This window comes from Peromyscus leucopus, chromosome 4 (assembly GCF_004664715.2).
Source record: "Peromyscus leucopus breed LL Stock chromosome 4, UCI_PerLeu_2.1, whole genome shotgun sequence".
Classification (NCBI taxonomy): domain Eukaryota; kingdom Metazoa; phylum Chordata; class Mammalia; order Rodentia; family Cricetidae; genus Peromyscus; species Peromyscus leucopus.
Genome location: NC_051066.1, coordinates 1,765,867 through 1,780,916, shown reverse-complemented (window position 1 = coordinate 1,780,916; position 15,050 = coordinate 1,765,867). Strand labels below are relative to the sequence as shown.

Below are 15,050 nucleotides of genomic sequence, written 5' to 3'. Positions count from 1 at the left end.
CAAAATAAACTTATTTAAATTCAGGGCTCATACTCTCCCATGAAAGGTACAGTCAGATATTTGTCAGGGATAAAGGATGAACCATCGAAAACGTCCAGGCTTAAATTTTTTATTAGCTTAAGGCAGAATATAAAAAAATGTACCTCTTCCCTCATTAACCCAATTCAGCTACTACCCTGCAGTCTGCCCCCCACCATTTGCCTGGATTTTATTACACACAAAGGGGCTGTCTGGGAAAAGGCAGGCCTGGCTGAACTTGGCTACCTAGCAAAGACTGTGATGTCACGGCACGAGAGAAAGGCTCTGTCCATCACGGCTTGGACCTATCATCCCCTGCTGCCCCTGCCCCGTCCACCACCCTGCAGTGCAGTTCCCATGTGGATGACTCCTGAGCCCTTTCTAATGTTTGGTTTAATGTGTCGCTGGTTAGCGCGCGTGTGTGACAGTGGTGACAGGCGAGGCTGTTCCTTTTTAAATACCATGTCAGAGACACGGCGTCAGGAAGCCGGGATGTGCTCCGTGCTCTCTGCTGCTCCAGGATCGCGCTGGCTTATTTTTTAATGAGGAAGATCTACATCTCGAGTTTTTTATGTGTCACATTGCATGGACAAATCAGCCGCACGTCACGCTGGCCCGAAATGAAGTGCTGACAAATGTAGATGTTTCCAATTTAATTGACATTTAAATGCACTTGAGATAAAGATGGGAAGAAATCAGCCAGGCCTCGGTCTCCTGAGGGAATGAAGGGACACCGTGACCATTTCAGAAGAATCATTTCACTCCAGCACAAAGGGTCTTCACTTTGTAAATGGCCTGGCTACTTTTGTCCCTTGCTGACACAGCCCTGGTGGGGTAACGTGTGTAGACAGGCACCAGAGAAGGCCAGCTTGTGCACTTTCTATCTCCTTTACCTTTCTTTCCAGACACCTTGGCAAAGTCACTTTACCTTCTTGGACCTTGAGTTCTCTGCAAATGGAGATGCTGCTGCCTTCCCAAAGGTCTGAGCAGAGAAGTAAAATATTCACCAAGGGCTTTGCATGGTGCCTAGCAAGTAGTGACTCCTCAAATCCTCAGCTGCTGTCCAATGCCCCTTCACAGGGTGATGCCAGGCACCTGTATCCTGGTCAGGGATGAAGAGATGGTTGCTACCTTCCAAGTGAGTGGTTCTCTGTTGGCTCTCTCAGCACTTGGGTGTCATCCAGCCAGCCTTAGAGTTTCCACATCTTTCCAACCCCAAGATAAAGGCCAGCCCCCGACCACAGGCTTGACAGTGGCTAAAAAAGCAGAAGGGGCTCTGAAAGTAAGGTGGGTACCTCTGGGAGCTGGCCTGGAACTGTTCCCAAAGAGCAAAGGAAGGGTTGTTGTGCTGAGGGGCAACTGAAGGCTGACACAGGAACTAGCTGCACAGGGAGAGGCCTTTGTACAGTTACATGAATATCTGCTGAGGATGAGGGTCATTGCCATCCGCAGCCACCATCAGAACAAGAGGTATTCTGCTGTCCACTCCTTTGGAGACTGGCTCTGCCAGGAGTCAGTGGGGGTCAGGGATACCCTTGGCTCATAGATCTTGGTTGAAGCTCCCTGGACAATGGTATAGACTCCATACTATCATCCCGAGCAGAGCAAGTGTGGCTTGATGGCCAGAGGTACCTCTGAAAAGCAGCAAGGATGGATGGGGTGTTCAGGAAAGGGTGGACCTGGGAGCAAGGGCCTCATAATAGCATAAGGACTGGTGGCTTGGGAAGGCTGAGTTGCTCTCTGGTCAGGAGCAGGAAGGTGGCCAGTCTCACTCTTGGGCTTGCTGGGCCATTTCTTTCCAGTCTCCACTACTGCACCCACATAGTTCTTCTTCTGTCCCTTCTTTCAGCAGAATTCTCTAATGCCCATATTGTAGGCCCAGACTTGCGGTCCAAGCATGGCCTGAGAAGTCCTTGCCAAGTTACCAGGTAGACACACACAAGAAGACTTTGCCACTCTCTGGGCTCTGTGCTGAAGAGAAGGTGGAAATGGGGAGAATCTGGAAGACATTGTGTGGACTCAGTCCTTCCCCCTCAGGACAGCTGCTGCCTGCCCGAAGGCCACAGCAGCAGTGGCAGAAGGAGCAGTGCTCACGGCAGTCCTAGGTATGGGACTAGACTCAGGGCAAGTTGTTCCATTTGCTGGAGGCCTGGTCCTTTGTGTTTGGGAGGGGCTCGCTGTCCTGGCTGGGCTCAGGGAGGTGAGCCAAGACTCGTGAGGGCCTGGGAATGCAAGCTACTAAGTCGGGGTAACATGGAATGTATAAGAGGCTGGGGTCTCAGGTAAGCTGGTAATGTCTTCAGAGGTGACTGAAAGCTTCCCCGAGGGAATAAACTCCCTGTGGTGACAGCACATGAGAACTGTCCTCCCTGTGTGGGGAGAGGGTATGGATGGGTAAGTGCAGCTTTCCTTGACTGTTGTGGGACCTCTGCACTCAGTCATGTGAAGAGATGCTGAAGCAAACAAGGGCCACTGCTGTCACCAGTCACCATCAGCCCAAGAGGGTGTTCTGTTGTCAGTGGGGGTAGAGACACCCCCAGTTTGGACAGTCTTGGATGTGGGCTCCTGATAGTTCCTGCTTTTCCAGTCCTGGCTCCCGCTCCTTATCTGGCTTCTAGCTTCTCTTTGTCTCTATCACCCAGAATCCACTGGGGAGGATGGGGAGTCAGGCCAGGGGCCTCTTGCTCTGCTAATTGGGTCTGTGACCTTCTGTGAAGGTGTTTGGACTTCTGGTTGCTCAGGCAGTGGGTATTGGCAGCCTTCCAGGGGGTAGCACCAAGACAGCTGCCCTGCCCCCTGGGGCCCAGGCCCAGCTGGCATCCTGGAGACTTGCTCTTGGGCTGGCAGTAGCTCATAGCTCTTCCAGGGTCAGAGAAGGCAAGGTGCAAACAGTCATACTCCATGTGAGGTAGACAGCTTCACGGTCACATTCCACACACAGCTGGTATACAGTAGGTGCCTGGCAGGGGTTTTTGGTTGTTTGTTGATACCTGCTTGATCTCCAGGACTAGTGGACTATGAACAACAGTATCTGCCTTTATCAATTCCCGTGGTCCACCATTTAGGAAACACCTTTGAGCAGAAGACTGGATAAGCACTGGTTTGGGAGTCAAAGTCAGAGCTGAAGAATATGCAACTCTTGCCCTGGAGAAGCTCAGATGTGTGTGTCCATGTCCACATGCACACTTCCATAAATAGGTGCCTGTGAGTGAGAATGGGATATCCAGAGTAATTTTAACAATGCAGGTCCACACAGGGCCTGGGGCATGGGAAGGGAAGTGTGTGGTCCTGGGAGAACACCAGGGTGTTGGAGGATTGAGACTGGCAGTTGCTGAAGAGGTGAGGGTGAGGGAAAGCCATATGTCCCCTAATTTAGGATCCAACTGTGGCTTTCCTGGATACTTTCAGATACGGTGTTACAAGGAGGTGGTAGAGAAGCCTTGGAGCCTCAGAGGTGGCGGGCTGGGATGCCACCTTGGGGAAGTCCACTTGTGCACCAGGCCTCTGTCCAAATGAGTGACTCCATCCTTGGGGTAGCTCTGGGCTGTGTAGGAGGGAAAAGGCTTGGCTGTTTTGATCCAGTACCAAGAATGTGAGGCATGTTCATAGTGCTACAGCAGCTTGTCTTCTGCCAGTAAAGGGGAGTAACCAGAGGAAGTGCTAAGTGTGCTGAGATGCGGACTCTGGGCACAGTCCTCAGCAAACGCTTCTGGCAATGGCTTCTCATCGCTTTTCATCTTCTGGGGCCTTGGTGCAAGGGCCACCGAGTACACTTGAGACAAATGCAGTCACACATGGCTGCCCTCGGCAGTGTGGGCTCCACTTGGGGCAGACTGTCGATGCAGCCAGTGCACCTGCAGCTTGCCCCATCTGGAGAATTCCCAGTGCTGCTGGCTGCCCAGGGGCTGGCGGTGTAGTTCTGTCAGGAGGAAAGGCAGTGTGGCTTCTGTCTGTTGAGTCATGCAGGACAGACATCTTACAGCACTGACAGGGGCACTGGGCTGGGCATCAGGAGGTAGAGCTGAAGGCCAGCTCTGCCACCAGCTAGCTGCGTCACCAAGGGCAGGGCCAGACCCTTCAACTTGGAGCCGTTTCTGTAGGACAAAGCTCATGTCCCCCATCTCCCAACTTCTCATGAGGATGCAATGAAATGTCACACGTAAAGTGCCTTGCACACGATTCTCAGTGAATTATAGTGTTGGGATTCATTTCTTATAGTGATACAGAATGAGAGAAAGCTCAGTGAGCAGGGGTATTACCCTGGCATTTTTCATATGAATGAAACCTTGGGAACAAACTCTAAAGGTATAGTATTGGGGTAGATTTAACTCCCCCCCCCCACACACACTGTAGTCACAAATGATAGAAGTTATCAAGACGTAAGTGACAAGTCCATACAGTTGGATATCACAGACCGAGAAATTCCAAAAATATAACTAGGCAAAGCCTGGAGGGGACTCTACACAAATATATTTGGTTTTTTGAGACAGGGTTTCTCTGTGTAGCCCTGGGTGCCATGGAACTCACTCTGTAGACCAGGCTGGCCTGGAACTCAGAGATATACCTGCCTCTGCCTCCTAAGTGCTAGGATTAAAGGCCTGTGCCAACAATACCCAGCTACTACAAATACTTATGTGTGGTTGAATCAAAGTAGTGTGATTCATAGTGAACTTTTCCCTTTCCTGGTCTCTAAGCTGTCTCTAAGGCTATTGCATTATTCTGACAAAATTTTTTACAAAGACCGATTTCATGTATCTGGTGGGAGTGGTGTCTAAATCTGGGCTCCTCTTTAGCACACAGGAACTTAAATGATAGGTTACTGCCAGCAGAATCTGCATGTAGAGACAAGCCACACAGTCCAGAGAGCTTGGAGGGCAGGTGATCAGGACAGAGCCCCTCATGTCCGCCACCATCTGCAAGTTCCTATCCTTAGGACCCAGAAGGTGGCCCTATTGCTGTACCATGAAGAGGAACTAGGGGCATACACAGGTGACATCCTTCTATACTCAGCCACTCAGTGAGGGCTGCTGCCCTGGTCCCACTGCAGCCTCCTCATGGGGAACCTGAGGGGTACCTGGAGGTCAATGTGCTCATTGGGCTCTTGGCTCAGTCTTAGTGTGGGGTCCTGTGGGTGTGTGTGATGCTGATCACAATACTCCCAGAGCTGTCCATGGACTTTGGCTGAGAAGCAAGTTGGATGGGGGATTCCCCAACACCTGGCAAGCTGGGTGGAAACACCTTGTGGCTTGACAACCAGGCATGCTCTGGCTGGAAACTGAGGCCACCTCTAACAAGGGGGGGGGCAGTGTGACCCCTTTTGCACTCACTGTAGGGGTTGAGGAGCTGCTGAGGCATAATCAGGTTTTGAATAACAAGGCTGGATGGTGGGGAAGCTTCCGTCATGAGCCTGGAGGTCCTACCAGTCGTGGCCCTGGGACTTTGGCTTTACGATAAAGCTGCAGCCTGAGCCTCACCTCTCCATCAAGAACCTGGATCAGCACTACCTACCCACTATGGTCCTAAAGGATGTGGTATTCAGTTCATGTTGCTTCTTTCTCCTTCCCCAAGTGGAAATGCTCAGGCTCCTGTGAGGATGGTTCTGTGACAGCAGATCTGAGGAGACCCATTTCCCAACTCCAGGTTCTAAGGAGCCTGGGAAGAGGGCTGGCAAGCTGGCCAAGTTGTTTTGGGATACAAAACTGGGTCTTTGGGCAAAGCCAGATTACAAAGGGCCCACATAGGTCTTATGCTAAGGAGGGCAGCAGTGTGCAATGGTGAGGATCAGGAGGCAGAACTTAACTGGCCCTGCTACCTCCCAACTGTGGGCCCCTGCCCAGGGGAAAGTGCTAGCACGCAGGATAGATCTGGGGCCCCAGTTGAATGTTTTGCTAACTAGCATCTAAAGGAGGCCTCTCCTGCTTTGAATAATAGGAGCTAATGCTTCTTAGAAAAAACAATGGGGGAGGAGCTAATGCTTCTTGGAGAGAAAGAACAGCTAATTACGTTGTTTTTCATTTTTGAATGTGTCTGTATAGTGTCTGTGTGCATGTGTATGTGTAGGTGTGCACACATGTGCGGAAGCCAGAAGCTGCATCCGACATCTTCCCCTATTGCTCTCTACCTTATAGTCTTGAGATGGTCTCTCACTGAACCCACAGCTCACTGTTGGCTAGAGTGGTTGACCAGTGTGCTCTGTCTTCATAGTGCTACAGTTACGGACATGCTCTACCACATCCAGCTTTTACCTGGGTGCTGGGGATCCAAACTCAGGTGCTAATAGTGACTGAGCCATCTCCCCAGCCCTTAACCTCATGCTAATTAGTGACTGGTGACTGAGAAACATAGACTGTTTCCCTAAAAAATCTCCTGAAGTGCTTATCCAAATGCCAAGAAATGGCCTTAAGGGGCTAGGAAACCTTAATTCATGAAGGAAATTTCATTTTGGGTAAATGTAAGTCAATAGATGAGTCATCATGGGAACTCCCTCTGAAGGCCTCTTAGCATGTGCCTAGTAGGGTTTCAAAGATGTCTGATGAAAGAACGGACATGAATGAACAGATGGAGCAATGGACAGAGGCATGTCAGCAGGAAAGGAAGAAATGGACTTGAGCCGAGAGCTGCCAGCTGCTGCTGGATCTTGGATCTCAGAGTTGCTCAGTTCTTAAGCGGCTCCATCATGCTAAACAGAGGTAACTACTGAATGTGCTGCTGATCTGAGGGCCAGGTAGGAAGAGGGGTCACCCTACAGTGAGGGCCAGGCAGGCAGGCAGGAAGAGGGGTCACCCTGCAGTGAGGGCCAGGCAGGCAGGCAGGAAGAGGGGTCACCCTGCAGTGAGGGCCAGGCAGGCAGGCAGGAAGAGGGGTCACCCTGCAGTGAGGGCCAGGCAGGCAGGCAGGAAGAGGGGTCATCGTTTCCCCACAACTCAAGGTCTCCAGGATCCCAGTGCACTTACACCCAGCAGACCAAGAACCAGGATTCAAAAAAAGTCAGAATGGACGACAGGTCCTGAGTCCACGTGTGCCCCTGGGACCACCCTCAACAAAGACCCACTGGACGCTCCTGCCTGCTGGCCCCTCTTCCCAACTCTCCCAACCCAAAGCCGACAGACTGGTGGCGCTGTTTTCCTTCCCTTCTAGAACAATATTTTATGAGGAATCTGTTTTATTAAAATATTTTCCGCTGGATGCTTCCTGTGTTTCAAGAAGTTGGTCTTGCCAGCTGGAGCTGGTGACAGCTGAGAGAAACACATCCACGTGCTGTTGTGACATGGCATTTGAAGTGGAGGAGCATGGGGGGTGTAGGGGGATGGCAGCGTGGAAGAGATGCAGGAAAATACCCGGGTGGCACCAGAAATGTCACTGGCACGATGGGAGCCCAGCCTCCCCTCTTCCTCATTAAGACAATGTGAAAAGAAACCCTAGGAATGACGTCTTAGGCACTCCCTGCTACCTCCTGGCCAGCTTGAGCTGTGCTGAGCGTTGCTCACAAACCAGTCTTTTAATTCCTGTCACCGTTGTTTGCCAGCCCCTGAACCAGCCCCCACACCCTTGTCCAGTTCATTGCAACCTGATGCTTTCTGGAAAGAAATCTAAGACAGGCACATTCCATGAAAATACTGAGGTGATACCAACAAGGCTAAGGCAATTAACAGAAGAGCTACCTTCTCAACACAATCGGCTCTCTGCACACACTAAAACAGCATAAATAAATGTGTTTGGCAAGTCCAATCTCTAATCAGGACACAAAGTGGGGAATGTGTTTCTGTAGGATATGGACTGCTGCTGGTCTGGTTTGAGAGAGATAGAGATAGAGACAGAGACAGAGACAGAGATAGATAGATAGATAGATAGATAGATAGAATGAGAATGAATGTGTGTGTGGTGCAAGAACATCCTGAGTTTATAACTCAATATCTACAGGTCCATGGCCTCTATCCCAGGACACTGTGTAAAAGGCCACAAGAGGTGGCTAATTCCTCCTCAAGAGAAATCTTTAGGGCAAGGGGAAAACCAGAGCCATGCAGCATTCTCACCACAAGGGGGCAGTCATAATCCATGGCAAGGGAGATGTCCCTCAATATTCTGACCATGGCAATGTGCAGAACCCAAGTTAAACCTGCCCCAACTTCAGGTGTCCCCTCTTCAAAATCTCACATATCCCAGCATCTCCAGAAACACATACATGCATACTCCTCTCTCTCTCTCTCCCTCTTCCCCATTCTTGTGTTCTCTGGGTAAAGACCATTCAAACTGGTTCTATAATAAAGCAGAGGATCAAGGGAGAACTGAAGTGCACCTAGGCTAGATCACAGCCTGACATTTTGGAATCTTTTCTTTGGCATCAGTTCTTTGTAAAGTGGGGCACACAAAGGACAGTGTTGTTGTTGTGTGTGTGTGTGTGTGTTTTTTCCTCAGCCCTCAAACAACCCTAGGCCAAGATGGATTCCTGAACATTCTAAAGATACCCCAGGAAGCTGTTGAGTAGTTGCCCAGTTGTCTGGACAGAGGCCAAGGACTATGTACACTGGGACAGGAGAAACAGCGTGGCCTTCTCCTGCTGGCTTGAGAGTTGAGGCTGTCTCCAGCTTTGACCCTGCAGGTTCAGTCACTCCATCTACCCAACAGCTGCAGGATGTGACCGAAGCTGGTGCTAGGCTGGGTCCTGGGGTGCCATGAGAAGCTGCAGGTCAGAGGGGATATTGAAGCCAAGTCCTAGTAGCACAGGTGCTATAGCCCAGGAGAGACCAAGGGTAAGGATGTCTTGTGTGTAACAAACTCAAATGACAGAGACTTCGAACCCCACCGGGCCTAAAATGACGGGGCCTTGCTAAGCAGGCAACCCCTTTGGTAAGGTAGCTTATTCTAACCTGTGGACTCTGCATCTTCAGTATGAGGGGCCTGGACCTTTGGAGTGTGACTGAGTGCTCTTTGGGCCTCACCAATCAAACATAGTCCAGGTTCTCTGTTGTGGGGGCCTCTTGATAATGTGACAACAGAGCCTCAGACTCTGACACCAAGGACCAAGCCCTGTCCCCCGTTTGGTCTCCTTGTGAAACACCTGCTCAGGGTTTCAAGGAGCCTCCAAGAGGAGGCTGGGACTGCATGCCTGGTCACCACTGGTTTCTTGGGGACAGAAAGGAGGTGGCAACAGTACTCACTGCTCAGGGCTTGAGACAGATGTCCTCCGGCCTTCCACAGTGATGTTGCTCTTCGGTCTCTTGACAACATGCGGACGAGGCGGTCGTACCTAAGGATGAGCATGGGGAAGTCCCCAAGAAGGAGTGATTTGGAAAGGCTCCACAAGTCCATTGTGAACATCTGGATAGTCAGGCCCAGAAGGCTTGGTTAGAGGTTCTACCGGTCTGGGCTTTCAGAGTCCTGCTTTATCACCGAAACACCACCATTTAACAGACAGCATATGGATCTGTTACCTGGAATTTAATGTGAAAGGCTTTCCTCACCCACAGACCCACTGGCTTCTCAGAGGGCTGAGTGAGGTGTGAACTACACGGGAGGTGGATCCCACAAAGCCCTTATAAGTATGTGGAACAAAGAGGTCCCACCCACGCCTGTTTTGGGGGTGAACATATTCAATATAATTTTGCAGCTAAATTATAGGATACTTATTTTCTTCTCTAAAGAGAAGGGGGAAGCAGGTGACAGCTCCAGAGAGTGCCCAGCCAAACCAGCCTGCTCCCGGGGCACCCCATGTCTGTCTTCCAGCAGGGCTCAACTGCATGCTTCACAAAGCACAGCTTAGGGTGTCAGTGGTGCAGGAGGGCAGCAGACACTGTAGATGGGTCATTCTGAGCTGCTACCTCTGAAAACCAAGATGAAGCCTCAGAGGAGACATGCCTCCTTCTTTGACACATTAGAGCCTGTGATGGATGTTAGGTCATGAATTTCTAGGTACTCTTAGGATGCGTCTCATTTGGTCCAATCATCATTATGTAGCTTTATGTGTGGTACTCTGACCACTTCCTCCAATGTCAAAAGGTTTGGGAAGAGAGGTGAGAATGCCCCTCTGTGGCTCTTATTGATCATGAAGACAAGCCAACATTGCAGCAGGCACAGGGGGCTTGCATTCCCTGCAACTGCAATGATACACCAGCCGAGCTCTGCTGACAGATGGAAGGAGAGCACACACTCCATTACCTACTGCCCTTTCCCCACCCTCCGCAACTGGTGGGTAACAGCACCATGGTGAGGAACAAGATCACAGAAGGTGGCTGCATACGAGACCAGTCTTGACAGAGTCTCAAGGAGCCCTCAGGTCTGCACACGTCTGACCAAACCAAAGATTTTCCTGTGGAGCGGCCAGTCTGAGCTCAGCCTCATTTGGCAAGTCCGAGATGTGGTAAAGGCCAAGAACATTCCACAAAACATACTGTCTTCTTCCACGGGGCTATTGTTAAGACTCAACCACAGCGTGGGGGGAACAGCTGGTGTGGACATGGTAAAGAGCAGGGGCTCCAGAAATGCTTGTCTGCTTCTTTGTGATCTAGATGCCCCCTATTATCAACAGCAGAAGGAAGAAGGGAGGGAGGGGGTGCAGGTACGAAGATAGACTGCAGATCGTCTTAATCCTTTCCGCCATCCCGTGAGGTGCCTGGTACATAGTGGAGCCTCAGAAAGATTTGTAGACAGGCCAGCATTACTGTCCGGAATCTAACAGCGGTAAATACTATTGTGGTTGTCATTGCTATTAGAATGGTGCCTGCCACCCAACAGACATTTGGTCAACATTTACTGAATAAATGGATGGCTGTATCTGCCTTCATTCTCATATGGAGCTGGTTTTCCCAGCAAGGCCCCTTGGATCCCTGAGACTATGACTGCAAAGGAGGAGAGTGCAGCTGGGTGGAAGAGGTCTTTTGCCTTTGCCGTGGACCTGGGGATTGCACTCAGAAAGGTCAGACATTATGGCCTGTCGGCTTGTCCTGCACAGGGCTGCTCCTTGCTACAATGAAGACAGGTTAAGAATGTGAACTTGCTACTGAAATGGAGGGATTAAGTTTGTGGCAACTTCAACTGAACTTGCAACGTGGTGAAACATGGGGAAAAAGAACAACAGAGCTAATTAGACGAGCTGAGCTGTCAGAGTGCTGCTGAATGGCTCAGCGCCAACAAACAAAAGGAATGGGTTGGCAATCAGCAGGATCGATGGAGGAGACTGCTTCATTAGGGATGATAAAACAGACAGAGGAGGGAGAGGGGGGGATGAGGGAGGGTGGGAAAGACACAACGGACCAGAGATAGTCACCCCCATGGTTACAGACCCACCCCGAGTCACACATACCTCACTGTTGTAGGATTATCATTACAGACAAACATTCAAATGCACCAGGGCCGGAAGACTATAGTGTGTATAGTTTCACAAACAGACACCCACAAAGGCATGCACAAGAGGTGAACACACACACACACACACACACACACACACACACACACACACACATACACACACACACACACACACACCATGAAGTGGCCGGCTGCAACCAGGCCTAGATACACACAGGGAATGGTTTAATCAAAGCTGAATCAAAAGACAATGCAGATAACCCCAGTGTGTTTTAACAGTACCATCCCTCTTTTGGGGGTGCTTAGGAAGGGTGATGGCTGGGTGGAGGGAAAAAGCGCTCCCATACACAACAGGGGCTGGTTCACCATTGCTAGGATCTCAACAGTGCCAGGGGAGAGAATGCTAAACAGGGCTCTCCAGCTCTGTTCAGGGGACTGGAGGGGAAAGTTGGGAAGCCAGCCAATTCCCCACCGGATTCAAAACCTGAGAAATCTAAGTCAGCAGGGTTAAGTGTGTATTGAATACAAAAGCACCAAGTACATTTGATTTTAATGGTGAGCAAGAAATAATAAATAAAGAGCTTATAAAGTGCTTCGCTTGTGGGTCCACAGCAGCCTGCCTCTCCCTGGTGGCTCCAGCCACTGTCCTTCATCTAGGAGACACCAGCATGATTTTCTTTTGCTCTTTCCTTCCCCTTATTAAGAAGACACCTCAGATCCTCTGGTCACAGCTGAGCTCCAGCCACAGCCGCCGAGTTCCAGGATCCCTGTTGTTAAGGCTGAGCGCCTACCACTGCATGGCCTCGCCACACTGGCCAGCAGCTTAGCCAGATGTCTACATCCAGGTGACCTAGTAGATCCTGACATGGAATCCTGTCAGGTTGTCATTTCTGTGGCCCTTAGGAGTTCTATGTCCCAGGTCTCTCTAGTTCCTTCCCACCAAGTGTGGACTGGTGTCCACTGGACAGGCTGACATGAATGAACAATAGTCTTTGTGGCCTGGGGATGTTGGGCCCCAGACAACATCTTCTAGCCTCCTAAACTGCCTCTCAGTGGCTCTGCTTGCAGAGGAGGGGAACCCTAAGAACATGGCCAGTCAATCACCTCTTGCCCTGCCTAGGGGCAGAGGCAGCTGCTACCCAGTCTTCTTTTGGGGTAACATTTGCTTGCTCAAGTTCTCAGATGCCTGGACACCCCACAATCTACCCAAGTCCCCACACTGGTAGGACCAGGATCCACTAGAGCTGTCTCTAGTACTTGAGTTTTTCTCAGAGACCCTCTTTGACCTGTTGGCTGTCTGGAGCCCAGGCCTCTAAGGCTGCCCCCAACCCAACTCCCCATCTGTGGCTGCTAAAAGCTGTCTGTTGAGAACTAGAGAAGAAGGTCTGGTCTCAAAGGCCAGCACAGTCTCTTATTATCTCTGTGGTCTTGTCTACAAACTAGGGAAATGACATCTGCCTTCTGTGGGCTGGAGCAAGGGCAGATGAGACAATATGGAGTACCCAGCTCAGTCCTAAGCACATTCAAAGGTATTTACAGTTCCTACCTCTTATCCCTGCCATGACAGAACTTTGCCCCAGAGACCTCACAGGAAACCCATCTGGCCAGTGCTCAGTTTTGTTTTTTTCCCAGCTGAAGTCTCTGCCCCAGGACTGCTGAGCTCATTTCATTTCCACAGACAGAAGCCAAGGGAACCTGGGACACCAGGACTGTTGAGTTCTACAATCTGGTGATCCTTGGTAAGGGTTAAGCTACTAAACATCTTCTCTAAAATGGGTGACCACAATGCTTAGCATACAGAGTACTTTGATGCTCAGCTGGGATGAGGTCCCCCAAAATGGTTTGGTGGCTTTAAAATCCTAGGCAAACAATGGCTTTTAATAAAATGTTAGGAAGAGTAAAAGCAGCTACTGTGTGCCCGGTTCTGTTCTGGATGCCCTCCAAAAATCCTCTGTGTTCATTTCTACACTATGAATGAGGGCCTGGTGTAAAAGAGGAGGGCAGGCTGGAGAGCTCTGGTCCTCGCCCAAATATCCATCCTCAGCATTCTGGCCCAGTCCTGATAATCCCAAATCCATATTGCTAAGGTTTGTACTGAAACATTTGCTGTACTATACAAGATTTGACCCGGATATACTTCTGGGTCAAATCTGGGTCCCCCAGAGCATGTCATTTTGATGTTTGTCCCTTCCTTCTGATGATGGGGGTAGAAAATTCCAGGCCCTTGGCAGCTGTGCCAACTGGGATTTGGGCGAATCACATTTTCATAGGGTCACAGGATGGGTCCATCACCTCACATGGCTAGAATGGTAGATTCCCAACTTACATCTCTCTTCTCTATCTCAAACCTCTAACTTCTGTACTCAGTGGGGAAGAAAGAAACAGAAGCACAGGATGTTGACATCCACCCAGACAGTAGCTACCCAGTGGATGCTGGGTGAGTACACCATGGATTCCAACAGACTTCTGGTTTAGCCTTGTCCCTGCAAAGGATGGTCTTTGTGCCTTCATCAGATGGATCTGGAGGGATGCACCAGGAAAGGCTGGCACTCTAGTTTTTCAGGAGCTCTGACTATAGCTGACCCTATGCTTGGGCATGGTTACCTTGGACAACAGACTGGAGACCTTTCCCTTGGGAAGTGGCCCCATCAAACCATTCAGTAGGTTTCTCTCGCACTGAGAAAGTTACATCCCAGGAGGGGAAGGTCTGTGTACACAGGAAAAGAAGCACATGGATGCTCAGCACTGATGCTGCAAGTCAAACTAAGGCTCTGTCATGTCAGTCAAGCACTCTGTCCCCAGGCACATCTCAAGCCCTTGGCATTTCTCTTTAAAATGTGGGCCTTTCTCCATGTCCTACTCTGTTCACAGTGGTTGACTGGTTAGGACTGTACATTGCTGTTCTACAAACCCTTCCTTAGTACTTTTTGTGGGCAGGTATCTCTCTTTGTGAAGCCTAGGAGGGGATAGCACCAGTCTCTAGCTATCTGGGCACTATGTTTTCAGCCCTTGGGAAGATACAGCAAATGTTTCCCAACCAAGACCTGGGGGGAATAAGACCCCTGCCGTCAGACTGTGGCTTCCTCTGTGAGGAAGAGGCATTTGCAGTGAGCCATTAGAGCTCAGTGGCTAGAAATACGACTCTCTCTGGGAGATTCACTTAAATGATGTGAAGCTGCACACAGCAGCCTGGCTACCCATGGCTACGGCCTGCAAGTCACTGAACTGATTTCAGAAAAAGGAGAGAGAAGCCCAGAAAAATGCAAGTTCTGGCTCATGCCACGCAGCGAGGGAAGCTGAAAACCCATTTCCCAGTTTCCTTGTGCCAGGCAGGAGAGTCCACACTCTAGGTTTAGTGAGGCCAGGGGAGAGGGACAGGCAGTGTTAGATGGGGAGGGCACACCATCGGCTACTCACGGGCCTTGAACGATGGATCTTGGGAGGCGGCAGCCGAGTGGGATGGAGTCTTTGTAGCTGCATTAAAGTGGAAACTTAAAACATCAGTTCACATTGAGATAGCTCCATGCAGCTCTACACATGGCCTGGGAAAAAGCCTCAAGGTACCCACATTAGAGCCTGGAGCCAACCAGGTACTCTTCTGCTCCTGACCCACACTCTCTCAGGCTTCCCTCTGCAGGCTTTTAGTTCTGGCCTCCTCTCTGGCCTGGATTGTCACAATTCTCTCTCAGTAGAATCCCTGTTCTGCTCTTTATTTTCTACTCAGGTCA

General features: G+C 50.3%; 1 protein-coding gene across 9 annotated transcripts in view; it reads right to left on the bottom strand.

The window, feature by feature from the left end:
- The window catches only part of Dennd1a (DENN domain containing 1A), a 507,198-nt gene that overhangs the window by 10,196 nt on the left and 481,952 nt on the right, over nucleotides 1-15,050 (bottom strand). For 5 of the 9 annotated variants that reach the window (XM_028887902.2, XM_028887909.2, XM_028887911.2 and 2 more), the window contains one exon: nucleotides 9,177-9,265. In XM_028887902.2, the coding sequence (XP_028743735.1) occupies nucleotides 9,177-9,265 (89 nt within the window). Of the gene's footprint in view, nucleotides 1-9,176; nucleotides 9,266-14,739; nucleotides 14,797-15,050 lie in introns of all 9 variants that reach the window. The other 4 variants (XM_028887900.2, XM_028887904.2, XM_037204470.1 and 1 more) reach the window with 1 other exon arrangement.